General features: G+C 35.0%; 1 protein-coding gene across 1 annotated transcript in view; it reads right to left on the reverse strand.

The window, feature by feature from the left end:
• USH2A (usherin) overlaps positions 1–16570 on the reverse strand; it is an 801829-nt gene that overhangs the window by 727748 nt on the left and 57511 nt on the right. The window contains exon 4 of the mRNA XM_055233796.2: positions 15947–16079. Within this exon, the coding sequence (XP_055089771.1) occupies positions 15947–16079 (133 nt within the window). The remainder of the gene's footprint in view (positions 1–15946; positions 16080–16570) is intronic.

Genomic DNA, 16570 nt, shown 5'->3' on the forward strand with positions numbered 1-16570 from the left:
GTTAGAAAAGATGGATCTTCATCCCTCTACAACTCTTAAGATTAAGAGCTTTCTTGTAAAAGGGAGGGGGGAATTTTCAGGGGCTTTTGAACCAGAGCAACTCCATCTTGAATAGGGGCTCTGTAAAATAAGGCTGAGGCCTACTGGGCTGCATTCTCAAGAGGGTAAGGCATCCTAAGTCACAGGATGAGATAGGAGGTTGGCACAAGACACAGGTCATAAAGACCTTGCTGATAAAACAGATTGCAGTAAAGAAGCCAGCTAAAACCCACAAAAACCAAGATGGCAATAAGAGTGACCTCTGGTTGTCCTTACTGATACCCTCCCATCAGTACCATGACAGTTTACAAATGCCATGTCAACATCAGGAAGTTACCGTATATGGTCTAAAATGGGGAGGAATCCTCAATTCTGGGAATTGCCCACCCCTTTCAGGGAAAACTAACAAATAATCCACCCCTTGTTCAGCATATAATCAAGAAACAACCATAAAAATGGGCAACCAGCAGTCCTTGGGGCTGCTCTGCCTATGGAGTAGCCATTTTTTATTCCTTTACTGTCTTAATATACTTGCTTTTAATTTTTTAAAAAAAGATTTTTAGACATCAGTAACAAAGGATAATGTATTAGTCTATTCTTGCATTGCTATAAAGAAATACCTGAGGCTGGGTAATTTAGAAAGAAAAGAAGGTTAGTTGACTCATATTTCTGCAGGCTTTACAGGAAGGATAGTGCTAGTATCTGTTTGGCTTCTGGAGAGGCCTCAGGAAGCCCACAGTAATGGCAGAAGGTGAAGGAGAAGCAGGTACGTCACATGTGGCAAGCAGGAGCAAAGTGGGAGGAGGTGCCACACACTTTAGAATAACCAGATCTTGTGAGAACTCATTCACTATCACCATAAATCATTCATGAAAAATCCACCTCCAGAATCCAATCATCTCCTACAAGGCATCACCTCCACCCTGGGGATTACAACTGAACATACATGGGGACACAGATCCAAACCATGTCATTCTGCCTCTGGCCCCTCCCAGATTTCATGTCCTTTTCATGTTGCAAAATACAATTATCCATTCCCAACAGTCTCCCAAAGTCTTAATTCATTCCAGCATTAACTCCAAAGTCCAAAGTCTCATCTGAGACAAGGCAATTCCCTTCTACCTAAGAGCCTGTAAAATCAAAACCCAGTTATTTACCTCCAAAGTATAATTCAGATACAAGCATTGGGTAAATATTTCCATTCCAAATGGGATAAATCAGCCAAACAAAAGAGGCTACAGCCCCCATGCAAGTCTGAAACCCAAAAGGGCAGTCATCAAATTTTAATGACTCCAAAATAATCTCCTTTGACTCCACGTCTCATATCCAGGGCACACTGGTGGGAGGAGTGAGCTCTCAAGGCCTTGGAAAGCTCTACCCCTATGACTTTGCAGGGCTTAGCTCCAGTGGCTACTCTCATATGCTGGCACTGAGTGCCTGCAGTTTTTCTTTGCTGAGGGTGAAAGCTGCCGGTGGCTACCATTCTGGGTTCTGGAGTATGGTGGCCTTCTTCTCACAGTTCCACAAGGCAATGTCCTAGAGGGGACTCTGCGGGGACTCCAACACCACATTTCCCCTTTTCACTGCTCTAATAGAGGTTCTAGGGCCATGAGGGCTACGCCCCTGCAGCAGGCCACTGCCTGGATACCCAGGCTTTTCTGTACATCCTCTGAAATCTAGGCAGAGGCTCCCAAGCCTCAACTCTTGCATTCTGCACACCCACAGGCTTAATGCTGCATGGAAGCTGCCCATCCATTCATTTACTTGGAAAATATGTATTGAGTAGCTACCATGTCATAGGCAATCTTCTGGCTCCTAGGATATATCACTGAGTAATGTAAATAAACATATCTTGCTTTCTCTTTTATATTCTAGAGGGAAAAACAGATATATTCAACAAAAATAAGTCAACCCTATAATACATTAAAGATGCTAAGTGCTATGGAAAAGAATAGAGCAACATAATGAGACCCAAAGTGGGGAGTTGGTGTTTGCACATGTAAATAGGGTGATAAGAAAGGTGTATTTAAGAAACTGGTATTGAGCAGACCTAATCAGGTAAGGGAGTCAGCCTGATGGATGTCAGGAGGTGAAAAGTTCCAGGTTGAAAGAATAGCCAATGGTTTCAAGGCAGAAGTGCACCTCACATAGTCAAAAATCGGCAAGGAGGCCAATTTGTGTAAAGCAAGGAGAACAAAATAAACAAATGTAAGAAATAAAGCCAGAGAAGTAACTGCAGTAAGCTCAGTTAGGTCTTGTAGGTTATAGTAAGAATGGTGGTTTTCACTCTGGTAAAATGGAGAAACAATAGAGCATTTTGAGCAGAAAAGTAATACGCTTGACTGATATTTAACAGAACAATTATGGCTGCTGTGTTGAGAATAAAGTGGAGTGCCAGGGTGGAAGTAGTTAAAAGACAATGCTGTAATCCAGGCAAAGCAGCAACCATGACTTGAACTGGGATGATTCTAGTGGAAGTGCTAAGAAGGATTCAAAATCTGGATATATTTTGATGCTAACACCAACAAGATTTTGCGAAACAAAAAAAATGTTGAATATGAGATAAAGAGAATCGACAAGGATGACTCTAGTTCTTTTTCTCTGTCTTAGTGGAAAAATGAAATTGCCTTCACTTGTGATGAGGAAGACCATGGAAGAAGTAGTATATGGATCAAAGTGAGAGATCTTAAGAAAACCAGTTCCATTTTGAAAAAAAGTAAGTTTAAGTTTGAAACGTAAATTAAACATTCAAATGGAGACTTTGGGTAGTTTGATACATGTAACAGAGTAGTCTGGAGTTGAGGAAAGAGGCCTGAGTGGGGAGATTTATATTTGGAGGTCAAGTCACTTAGATGACATTTAAAGCTATAAGACTGGAGGTGACCTTTAAGGGAGTGAGTGTCTATAGACATGGGAGCAGAGTGAGGTCTTAAGGCTTGGGGTACCAATACTAAGATGTCAAGTAGATGAAGAGGAACCAGTAAATCAAACAGAGACGCAGCAACTAGAAACTCAGAGAGATGATGGAGTGTCAGATGCCAAGTGAATAACGTATACCAAGGGGGAAGGAGTGATCAGCTCCATTAAATGATGTTAATAGGTCAAAAAGATAAAGACTTGAAGTTAACTATTAGATTTATAATGTGAAGGTGAGTAGAGATTTGACAAGTGTACCTTAAGTGCAGTCATGAGCTAAAGTCTGACTGTAGATGGTGGAATTTGAAAAGAAGAATTAAAGGCTCCTATGGTTGAATATACTTTGGTGAAGTTTTGCTAAAAGGGGAGCAAATAAATAAAACAATGGCTAGTGGAAGAAATGGGGGAGGGTCAAGAATAATTTTTCATGGAAAAATAACAACATGCCTTCATTCTCTTGAAAATGTTCCATTAATACAAGAAAATTTTACAATACAGGAGTAAACTGGGGAAAAATGAGGCAAGAATATTCTTGGTCACATCTATTAATAGACTGTATGCCAGTGGTGGATAAATATAGCAGTGGAAATCTATAGAAGCTCCTTTATTCTTTTTGTTAATTTTTATAGTAAAATTGGAGGTAATATAATCACTGACGATCAGAATAAGGAGAAAGGAAAGTGTATAAATAGTTGGCATAAGACAGGAAAGTGAATGAATGAGGGAAATATGGAATGATTACAGGGCAGCATCAGGAAACATTGGAAGTTCATGGTCATGAGTTTAAGGTGGGAAGAGTCGTCCTCTTTAGGTATATTTAACCTATGCTGTGGTAGTGCCAAGATCATAGCAGAAGTGAAGAAAAAAAGGCAGGGAAGTCCAGTTCCATGAAAAGAAGTGGTTATAATAACTGAGCATGAAACTTAAGTTGAGTAAGGAGGGAATAGACCACATCAAAAAGTGAGAGATAGTGGAAAGTTGTTAAATCATATGAAGATCCCCTGAGGGATGAGGAATTTTTGGACTCAGGGTATAAAGGGTATACACTAATCAATATGATTATGTATCTGACAGAAAAAGAAACACAAGAGATGCATGCGCTATACAAACTGAACAAACAGAGCTGCTGGGGGCACTGAGATTAAACAATGCCACATGATCATTAGTGAAACAAGATCCAATTGCTAGATTTATAAAAAAACATGTTTCAGTTTTAAATATTTGCAGTAAACAGGTTTCAGGCAAACCGAAGAAACAGATATAAAAGTTAAGAGTCAGAGATAAAATTAGGGCCCACAAAAGCTGAAAATCCCCACGAAAAATTAGAGGAGGTAATTAAAATGTCAATGCCTGAATTCTACCAAAATAATCTTTGGGGCCAAGTAATACGCACCTTTTTTGTTCAGAGTCAGTGACCAGCCATAGCTGAAACAATTTAGAGGGTTGGAGAGTTAAGTATAGACAGACTTGTGCCAAAGAAAAAAAAAGGTATAAATTAGATGTTGTTACAGTAGTTCAACATCTGCTTTAAATGTAAAAAGTTGTAAGGGACCATCACTTTGCTGTCAATCTAACAACCAAAACAAGCCAGATAAGCCCTAAAGTCATTATTTTTTAACCCATCAAAATGTAGAGCACACACAAAAAAACTAAATGAATTAAATTCTAGAAAGTAATAAGCCTTTTATAGGAAACACAAACATTTACTGGACATATAACTCATTGGACGAGACCCAGGGCTGCTCTCATACTTAGCTCAGAGGTAAGAAATAGAGGATTCAGGCATAGAAGGAGTAAGAAGGAAGCAGCCATACAGAGGCCAGAATGGCAGATTAGAATTCTAAGGAGGCCCCACCACACATGTGTCTAACTATTTTCGATTCTGTCCACAGATATCTGAAACCAGTAGTGAGCTAAATAATATAAAACTGTAGTAAAGCCCACATACAGTCAACTTCAAATCAGTTTGATATTTTTTCTTTCCTACTGCCCACCCCCATTCAAAAGGTCTCATAAAACCAGCAGTGCTCTTCTTTGTAAAGGGAAAAACACAAAAAAATATGACTTACTTCCACCTCTTTCATTCTTTTACGCAAAGTGTTTATCATACAATAAAAACATTTAAGACACGTGAAATCAACACAATGTGGCCCTTTGTAAAGAGAGGAGTCAATAGAAGGAGATGCAGACATGACCCAGATGTTGGAATGATCAAATAGGGTTTTGAAAATACCTATAATATAAATGCTAAAAGATCTAGGGGTGATAGTGAATAATGCATGCAAATAGATGGGTGAATTTGAGCCAATAGATGAAGTCTACAAAACAGCCAAATGAAAATACTTGAAATGAAAAGTATAATTTAGAAATCAACAGTTTTCTAGATGGGCTTAGCAGCAGCCTAGACACAAAAGAGAAATTGACCAGTGAAATAAAGACAAGTCAAATAGAAAGTATCCAAACTGAAACACAAAAAAGAGTGGGGAAAATGAAAACAAAGGAACAAACAAAAGTGTACCCAATATCTATGGGACACTATCTAGTGCTCTAACACAAATCTAACTAGAGTCTTATTACAGAAGAAAGAAAAGGAAGCAAAAAAAGGAAAAAAAGAAAGAAAAGTTTGAAGATACAACTATCAGAACTTCCAGATGTAATAAAAACACCAACTTACATATTCAAGAATTTAAGCAAAACTCAAGAAGGACAAATATAATGAAAATCATGCCTAGGCATATCATAAACTGATAACATGAAAGACAAAAATAAAATCTTAACAGTATCAAGTGGAAAACAACATATGGGCCAGGCGTGGTGGCTCACACTTGTAATCCCAGCACTTTGGGAGGCTGAGGAGGGTGGATCATCTGAGGTCAGGAGTTCGAGACCAGCCTGGCCAACATGGTGAAACATGGCCTCTATTAAAAATACAAAAATTGGCATGGTGGCATACACCTGTAATCTCAGCTACTCGGGAGGCTGAGGCATGAGAATCACTTGAACCCAGGAGGCGGAGGTTGCAGTGAGCCAAGCTCACACCACTGCACTCCAGCCTGGGTTGACAGCGTGAAAGACTCTGCTTCAAAAAGAAAGAAAGAAAGAAACAAACATACATATAGTATACAAGAAAACATTTATATAAATAGTGGCTGATATCTCACCAGAAACAATGAAGGCAAGAAGACAATGAAACAACATCTTTAAAGTTCTAAAAGAAGTAACAGTAATCAATGTAGAATTCTATAACAAATGAAAATATCCTGCAAAAGGAAAGACATTTTTACACAAGCTGAGAGAATTTGCTTCAGCAGGCTGAGCTACAAGCAATGAAAAGGGAGGTTTTTTGGGTTAAGAAGAAATAACGTCAGGTGGAAGTGAGGATGAACAGGAAACACTGAAGAACACTAGAAACGACAGATCTCTAAAAAGAGAGAGAAATTATTTTGTGGGGTTTGCATAGACAAAACACAGAATTTTAAAATATCTGCTATATAATGAATCTAAAATGGACTTTTTTTTTCTCCCTCACCCTAAGTAAATTTTGATTTTCAGCCAAAAAAATTAAATATGGTCATGGCCATTATTTTAAAATACTTAAGTATCACAGTCAATAAACTTAAACAATAACTAAATTAACAATACTATTTATGATAGCAAAATTTTATTGAATACCTAACATGAATCAAACATGTATTATTTATAAGCTCTCTGATCACCCTGAAAAGCATGTATATAAAACACATTTTATAAATGAGAAAACATTAGGAAATTGGATTGAGAAGTTATATTCTTTGCCAAAGTCACTTGGCTGTTGAGAAGCAGAACTAGTATTCAAACGCAAATCTATCTGATTCTAAATCTCATGCTTTGCTTCTCAGGCACAAATTATTATAGTAATAATAATTGTATGTACAATGAGTTAAATGTCCAATGAATGCTTGTGTTTCCTGAATCCATGTGACAAGTACAGAATTTAAATGACTAACATTTTCAAGACCGCCCTCTATACTATACAAATTAGGTGTCTCTGGCTGAACTTGTTACATTCATAGAATAAATCTGTTCTGAAAATGCTTCCATTTATTATTTTGTCCAAAATTGGAAAATATTTTTAATTCTTATTATAAAATTATAGTTTACTGAAAAAAATTGCACAAAAAGAAATTTAAAAGAAATTATTTGCAATCCCACTCATAGAGATTACCATTACTAACATTCTGAAGAACATTTTGGCATATTTCCTTCCAGACCTTTAATATATATATGTATGTTCATAACATATACATTAAATTTATAGAATTTTGTACTATACAATCTTGTTTGTTTCATGTAATAACACATCATGAACCCATTTCCATGTACATAGAAAGAGACATATTTCATTCCTCTTGATGGTGTATACTATTCCACAGTAGGCATGAATTATAATTTATTAAATCAATTCCTTTTTGAAGTTTTTAACTGATTCCAGTTATTTGTTACTTTAAATAATTCTACAATGAACATTTTGAGTATGTATTTAAGTCTTTATCTAATTATATTCTTGAGAGAGTGTCCTGGAAGTAGAAATCCTGGATTAAGTAGCTTTCACATTTTTACTTTTGATAGTTTGCCAGGTTACCCCAAACTATTTCCAACACTGGTAAAATCGCTTTTCTAGTCCTTGCCAAACTATCAAGTACAAAATGATAATCATTGTTTGAGTTTTAAATTCCCAGTTTATTAGTCAGATGTTTCAATATTTTCCTTTAGTGTTTCTGGACATGGTATCGTGCTAATAAAGGTCCTTAATATGCTAGAATTATAGAAACACTTGCCTTCATTTTCCTCTACTACCTTATGATTGCATATTTTGCATTCAAATTTTAATTACTCAGCAGTTTTTACTTAGTATGGTTGTGAGAGCTACATTAACATCTTTTTAAATATACAACATAACTTGTCTGATAATACTGCTAGATACCTTGTCTGCAACGTTCTGAAACTAACTTTAAGTAAACTCCTTTCTGTCTATATACTGTATTCCTATACTCTTCTTCCATTCCATTCTCTTAGTCAATTTCAATACTTTCTAAGTTTTTTTTCTTTTTATCTAATTCCCAAAAATAATTCTCTCTGAAAAAAATTAGCATGATTTCAGCTGAACTAAAATGGAGTTTGTGTATCTAGCAGAGGTTAGAAATGTGAACCCATGGGAAACTGGTAGAAATTAGAAGTAGCATTCCAACTTTAGAATCAAGTACAAGCATATGGGCTAAGACACACAACGTTGAAAATACAGAAAGGAAGGCAAGTAGGAGTTAGATTTAGACGATGATCCTTTTCTTCCCTGCATATTCGCTTTAACAGACACTCAACAAATATTTGATTCCTTAATGACCAATGATCTTCTTCAGAAAGTGCTACACACATTTGAATGTATAATGTAGAAATTCTCGCCCTTAATCGGCAACTGGGACTCTGTTGATAAATGAGTTCAGAAATAACTCGGAAAAGTTTTGATTCTTGTAGTTCTGTAATTTTAAATCCAAAATTTGGAGAGCTAGTATGGTTTATTACCACGATGACATTGGTGACTCCTCATAACTACATATCTGCTAACACAAGTGCTCTAGGTTATATATCCAATTGGAAGTACTAAAATAAATTTACAACTAAAAGAAAATGTTCTAAAAAGGAGCCATCACACTTTGGTTGATATAGATGGTCTAAGGTGTTTCTATTTGTATACATAAAATTCAGCCTGATGAAATCAGATTATACCATTAATAAGGATAGATGAGGGTTCAGTAAAAAGCATGCATTTGGTCCATTGATTAATTTTCCAGGGAAAGCAAAGACAAGTCCTGCAGTAACAGAAAGTGTCACTGGCAACACATTTTTCTAGAGAGTTATGCTAGAGGTAAGACTCAGAGAAAAAGCTCTGTAGTAGCCAACACTCATATGGAAGGTTGTTACTTTCTGGGTGCAGAAACAGAGAACCAAATCAAACCTAATCAGAGGAAGACAGAAAAGATCCATCTTGATCTGCTATAGGCCTTCATTTGATGTGCTTGTGTTTGAGGCAGTGTCTGTTCCAAAGCAGAGACAGCCGGCCTGGCACTGCATGAGAGCACCTTTAATTCAGCTCAGTAATCGCTTGCACAATTACCTCTTTTGAATGAAACCATCTTGGATATGGACAAAAGTATGGAGGACAGTGACTTAATTTTTTGATTAAAAAAAGGACCAAGCGAGAGAAAGAAAATGATTTATAATAAGTCCATAGGAACATTCTGTACCTATCTCTTTTCTGATTAGAGAGGTGGCATGGAGCCTGGCTCATTAGGCAGAAGTAATGAGCCAGTCTATATGCCATGTCTAATTAGAGAAAAGATACAGTAGGTACGACTGTACATATAAATTGATAGAATAAAGATAAAAATTATTTAAAATATTCTTTTCTTTCTGTAGCTCTTAGATGTCCAGAACGTAAAGGAGAAAGTTGTAATAAGAACTAAATAATATTTGAAATAAACCGGTTTCCTGTTACATGTTTTCTAATCAGGAGTGAAATTTATTTCTACACAGTTTAAAAATATCATCTTCAGTTCACACTGTTCTTTGGAAGCATTAATCCAACATTTAGTATACTGAAGTAGAATAGAAGCAAGCCATTTTAACCCTGCAGTGCATAGTAGACTAATTTATGGCGCTATCAAATACTTTGAGCAACATTTGGTGCAATAAAACACTTTTAGAAGTACTAATGGGGATTAAACATTGAAATAAGGCTCACAAGATTTAATGTGTTATTTAAAAATTCTTCACGCAGAGTATTTTATAAAATTATGCAATATACTAATTACTCAAACCAAGTTCCTAAATATATAAGTTCCTTAAAATATTGCTTCTTCGCATGAGTTTAGCTTGATCTAAGAGCATACACAAACTAAAGTAATACAGTCTTCATATTTTCTCTTTTGATTGGTACAACAATCATATGGAAAGATAGTGTTATCCCTATCTTATTGTTTCACAATAAGAAAATAGATGTTCAAAGAGTTTAAAAATAGTTACCACTTAATGCACATTTACTATACAACAAGCAATTTATATTCTAAACATACATATCTCACATAATTCTTATAAGATTCCTATGAATTATATACTAAAACACCATTTAATAGATTAGAAACCAGATTTAAAGGGAGTGAATATTTTGATCAAAGAAGTACACCTGGGTTATATTTTTTATTTATTTATTTATTTTTTTTTGAGATGGAGTCTCGCTCTGTCGCCCAGGCTGGAGTGCAGTGGCGCAATCTCGGCTCACTGCAAGCTCCGCCTCCTGGGTTCACGCCATTCTCCTGCCTCAGCCTCTCCGAGTAGCTGGGACTACAGGCGCCCGCCACCACGCCTGGCTAATTTTTTTGTATTTTTAGTAGAGATGGGGTTTCACCGTGGTCTTGATCTCCTGACCTCGTGATCCGCCCGCCTCGGCCTCCCAAAGTGCTGGGATTACAAGCGTGAGCCACCGTACCCGGCCCACCTGGGTTATATTTAAACCAGAGCTTGGCAATTTAACCACAGTGTTTTGAATATCAAAAATATATACCTTCTTTTTTAAAACTAGACATTGGTCTAATAACTCAGGTCATACAGAAAAACAAAACTAACATTTTATATTATTTCAGAATTAATAAGTGCATCATACAAAATTATCTACAGGAGATATTTATGGCATGTCGTTTATATACATTTATTACAAGCATTCAAAAAGAGTTGAGTTCCTGATATGTGCAAATGATAGGATTGTGTACCTATTAGAATTAATAATGAGTTTGGCAAGGTCACTGAACATAGGTAAATATAAAAACTAATTTTATTTTAATGCAATAGTAACAAAATTAGCAAACGAAGTTCAAAAACAATACTAAGTATAATTGCATGAAAACCAACAGGCCAAAACGCCAGAACACTGACAATACCAAATGCTAGTGAGGCTGTGGGGCAACAGGAACTCTCTTTCATTGCTGATGGGAATGTAAAATGATATAGTCATTTTGGAAGACAATTTTACAGTTTCTTACAAAACTAAACATATCTTACCATACGATCCAGTAATTGCGCTCTTTGGTATTTATAAATTGAAAACTTATGTTCACACAAAAACCTACACACTGATGTTTATAGCAACTTTACTCATAATTGCCAAAACTTGGAAGCAACCAAGATGTCCTTCAGTAGGTGAATGAATAAATCAACTATGCTATATCTAACCATGGAATATTATTTAGTACTAAGAAGATATGAACCACCAAGCCATGAAAGACATAGAGAAATCTTACATGCATATTACTCAGTGAAACAAGCCAATCTGAGGACACATGATTTTTTATTCCAACTATATGATATTCTGGAAAAGGTGAAAATACAGAGACAGTGAAAAGATCAGTGATTGCTAGGGGTTAGGATAGAGAAAAAGATGAATATGAGGAACACAGAAGATTTTTAGGGAGTGAAACTACTCTGTAGGATACTGGAGTAGTGGATACTTGTCGTTGTACAACACCAAGAGTGAACTCTAATATAAACTATGGGCTGTGGGTGATAATGATGTGTCAATGTAGGTTCATCAATTGTAACAAATATACCATATACCACTCTGGTGAGGGATATTGACATTGGGGAAGGCTGTGCGCGTGTAGGAGCAGAGAGTATACTGGAACTCTCTATACTTTCCACTCAATTTTTCTGTGACTCTAAAATTGCTCTAAAAAATACAGTCTATTAAAAAGGAAAACCAATGAATATGTTTGAACAAGTCTAACAAATAGGAGTGAGACCTCTATAGAGAAAACTAAAAACATTGCTTGGAGAAATCAAGGAATATACTAATTTATGGGCTGGATACTTGATATTGTTTAGATGCCCATTCTCCCAAATACAAATTAGTAATCTAAACCTCAACAGAATTTTTTATGAAAATTGAAAAACTGTTTCTAAAATTCGTATATAATAGCCAAGGCGATCTTAAAAGAAAAAAAGTTGGAGAACCAGTAGATATGAAGACATGTATGAAGCTACAGTAATTAAAACTAAATATTTTGGCCCAAGTATAGACAGACAGACAGATCATTGGGGCAGAACAGAAAGTTCAGAAACAAACCTATCTTCACATATACAGAGACCTGATTCACGACAACATTACCATTGCAGAATGGTAGAAACAATGATTTGTTTCAAGAGGCAAGGTTTTCTAGGTTAATTATGCATTCAGGTGGGAAAAAATTTTTGACCCCTACCTTATATAATCTCAAAAAATCTATTCCAGATAGAACATAGACCAAAATTTGAAAAGTAAAATAATAAAGCTTCCTGAATAAACTGTAGGAGGATATCTTCATGATATCAGGGTTTGCAAAAATAATCTAAACAGAACACCAAAAGTATTAAGTATAAAACAATGACTAAATTAGACTCATTAAAATTAAGAAGCTCTGCTTATCAACAAATACCATCAAGAGAATGAGACTGTAAACCTTAGCCCTGAAGACAATATTTGCTATCAGGTATTTGTCAAAGAACTCATATTCAAAATATTGAAGACCTCCTATAAATTATTAAGAAAAATACAAACTGTCCAAATAAGAATTGGCAAAAGGCTTCACAAAAAAATCATATTCACTTGGCAAATAAGCACATGAAAAGATCTCAGTATCACTAATGATCAGGAAATGCACTACATGGCTACCAGAATGGCAAAGAATGATAACATCTGGCACTATTAAGAGTTGGTAAGGATGTGGAACAACTGAAATCTTCAAATATTGCTTGTTGAGACACCCACTTTGGAAGACTTTTCAGAAGTATTTCCTGAAGCCAAAAATATAACTGCATACACTATGGAAAAATCTCATTGGCATAATGCTAAGTGAAAAGAACACAAGAGTACCTACTTCATGATTTTATTTGTATGATAGTTCAAGAATAGGCAACATTAATCTATGGTTATAGAGAGCTACATTGATGCTATTCTGTTTTCACCTTTACAGTGGAGGTTCATGAGGGGACTCTGAGATTCTGGAAATGTTCTACAACTTTTTCTAAATGAGAGTTACATAGGTGTATATAAATATTAAAAACCTCATCAAGCTATACCTTTTATATTTGTGCACTATCTTGCATACATGTTTTATTTTGTTTAAATCTTAAAAGATTTCTTTAAAATATGTAGACCACAAAGTTCATAAGCCATCTAAAAACTGAAGAAAACATATACAACATAATATTCTTAACATAAATGAGTTTTTATAAATAAGGAATTATAGAGTATAAATATGGACACATTGTATGAATAAGGAATTCACAAATGAAATGCAAATGATCAAGACATATGTAAAAAGCTACTCAAACTCATTAATGGCCAAATAATTCTAAGTCGGCATTCAACACTATTTTTCACTTAGAGGAATGGCAAGGGTGAAAAAAATGTGGATAATTTGTAAGGTTAGTTAGTGTTTAAGGAAACAAGTACTTGGCTATATATTTTAATGAGGTTATAAATTTTCACAACCTTTCTGGAGGTAGCCTGTTATTATGCATTAGAGCAATCTCTGTAATATGTATTAAAATATAAAATGACCATATACTTCAACCCAGCCATTCAACTTCTATGGATTTATTTTCGGGAAATAATTATATTAACATTAATAATAGTATTATTTATGGCCGGGTGAGGTGGCTTACGCCGGTAATCCCAACACTTTGAGAGGCTAAGGTGGGTGGATCACCTGAGGCCAGGAGTTCAAGACCAGCCTGGCCAACATGGTGAAACCCCATCTCTACTAAAAATACAAAAGTTAGGCGTGGTGGCACACATCTGTAATCCCAGCTATGCAGGAGGCTGAGGCAGGAGAATCGCTTGAACCCCGGAGGCAGAGGTTGCAGAGAGCCAAGATTGCACCACTGCACTCCAGCCTAGGTGACAAGAGCAAAACTCCATCTCAAAAAAAAAAATAATAATAATAATATTATTATTTACTAATATAGTTTAGTAAATATTCTTTTTTAAAAAATATATAGCATATATGTTATCTTCTTAAACTACATGGCCAATTTTTGGTGTAAGAAAATATAAACCACATAGTCCAGTTAATTATATGTGAATATTATTTCTCAGTTTTCATCTACTACTGTATAGTCCTACTGTAACAATGCTGTACATTAAAATCCAGCCCCATGCCCAAGAGAGAGAAAATATCATTTATATACAGGCATCGTGCTTAGCACTTCATCCATTCATTCACTTAACAAATAAATATTGAGTATCTAATACATGCCAGGTGCTTGAAACACAGTAATGTTTTATATGACATTGCTTTATTTGATCCTTACATTGGCCCTATGGGATATCAATATTATCATCATCATCATTTTAAAGTTGGGGTGACTACACTTTAGAGACATTAAAATATCTTGCCAGCCATATAGCTAGTAAGTGAGGAAATGGGATATGAATTCACGCAGGTTGGCACCAAATAGGGTATTAAGGAACTGTGCAATCAGGCAACTGCTCAAATACATATGTATGTATGTATATGTCTATGTATATGATTGATTGATGGTTGATATATATAAGTAGAAATGTAGATATAGACACAGATATATAAATATATGTAGAGATATATAATATTTTCTATAAAATAACTGCTAATTGCACTGAAACATTAAAAATACTAAATGTTCATTATAGGAGCTTAAGAAATCTCATGGATTGCAACTATACAATTGCATACAATACAGCCATTTTAAATGAGAACATATCTCTAAATGAGAAGATACATTGACATGAAACATTGTTTATAACATTTGAAGGAGAAGTATTTATTTTTAGAAGGCTCAGAGGAAGCATATGTATTGTAATTTTATTTTTGGAAAAATATATTTATAACTATATCTCTAGCTAAAAATGTACTAAAAATCTGTAGGAGTATAAAAAAGTTAAATTATATCTACCTCTGAAGATAGAAATATGGAAAATACTTTCCATTTCACAGAGTTCCATATTGTTTAGATTTTTTTATAATGAGCATGTATTATATAATAATATAAAATAATATTTTTATTTTAATATGTAGGCATTTTAAAGACAATTGTACTAGATATTTCAAGATAATTTCTTATTTCAACTTCTGGTTTTATTCAGTATATAGTATATGATATCTTCTTAAACTATATGGCCCATTTTTAATGTAGTAAATGTAAACATCAGTCCAGTTAATTACATGTTAATACTATTTCTAAGGTTCCATCTAATACTTCATAGTCCTACTTTAACAATGCTCTACATTAAAATGAAAATCCCTCAGAAAAGAGACAGAAAGGAAATACAGTTTATTACACATTGAAATTACTTAAAAACTAATCAGAATAAAGAAGTTTCTATCTGAAAGCTTCCCAAATGTAGTAAGTTAAATAGTAGACCCCAAAAGATCTATTATCCACCTGGAACCTGTAACTATGACTTTAATTTGGAAAAAGGGTCTTTGCAAGTATAATTAAGTTAAGGAACTCAGGGTGAGATCCTCCTGACTGTGAGTGGGCCCTAAATCCAACGACAAGCATCCTTATAACAGAGGTAAAGGGGAGAAGATTCAGAGGAGAATGCCACATGAAGACTGAGGCACGATTGCAGTTAGGAAGCAGCAAGTAAAGCAACACTAAGGATTGCCAGCAGCTACCACGAAGAGAGACATGGAATGGATTTGCCCTCAGAGCCTCCAGAAGGAACCAACACCACTGAACCCTTAATTTCTGACTTCCAGCTTCCAAAACTGTGAAAAAATAAATTTTACGTTTATTAATCTGCCACCCAGTTGGTGATAATTTGTTCAGTAGCCTTAGAAGATGAATACACGTAGATATTTTAAAATATTATTTGTTTGATGCATTTTTAAGAACAATGTAATTGGATGAAATAAATAACATTCTGAAGTCAGAAACTTACCATTTAAACTCTGTCCTATTTGCACAGTACCAGATGCAAAATCTGTAATTGAACCACTTAGAGTTCTTGCATCGAAAGGTGTATGATCCTTCTCCACGCCATTGATAAAGAAGCTGATTTTTGTCTGATGCACCTGTAAGAAATTACCACCATTATTATTTTAAGTGCATAAAATTTTATTTTATATTAAACACATCTCAACAGTTTTTATTAAGTAACTTTCTTCTTTGTTCAGCTGGGAAGACTGAAAACGTTATTTTAATAGCTCAATGATATCTCCATGTGTTTATCTAGATATAAACCTATATGGTGTCATTTTGTGCTGTGATGATATCTCCCAGAGTGTTCACAGATATATATAATAGTTTGTCCCATACATGTAACAGCTCTGATTGCCATGCTTTCACAGGGTTTTTGAGGATATGTTACTTCTTTAAATACAAATTAAATTTGTTATGGCTATATTTGGAAATAGAGCAAAATGAGTACAAGGGAAAGAAATAATTAAAACCAGATATAACAACAAAGAATTGCATGTGGATATAATTCAAGTTACTAGGATCAAATATTTCTTGAATTTACTGTCTTGGGTATTGGTATCGGGTTGGTGATTTTCAGATATAC

This window comes from Symphalangus syndactylus, chromosome 19, assembly GCF_028878055.3.
Source record: "Symphalangus syndactylus isolate Jambi chromosome 19, NHGRI_mSymSyn1-v2.1_pri, whole genome shotgun sequence".
Taxonomy (NCBI): Eukaryota; Metazoa; Chordata; class Mammalia; order Primates; family Hylobatidae; genus Symphalangus; species Symphalangus syndactylus.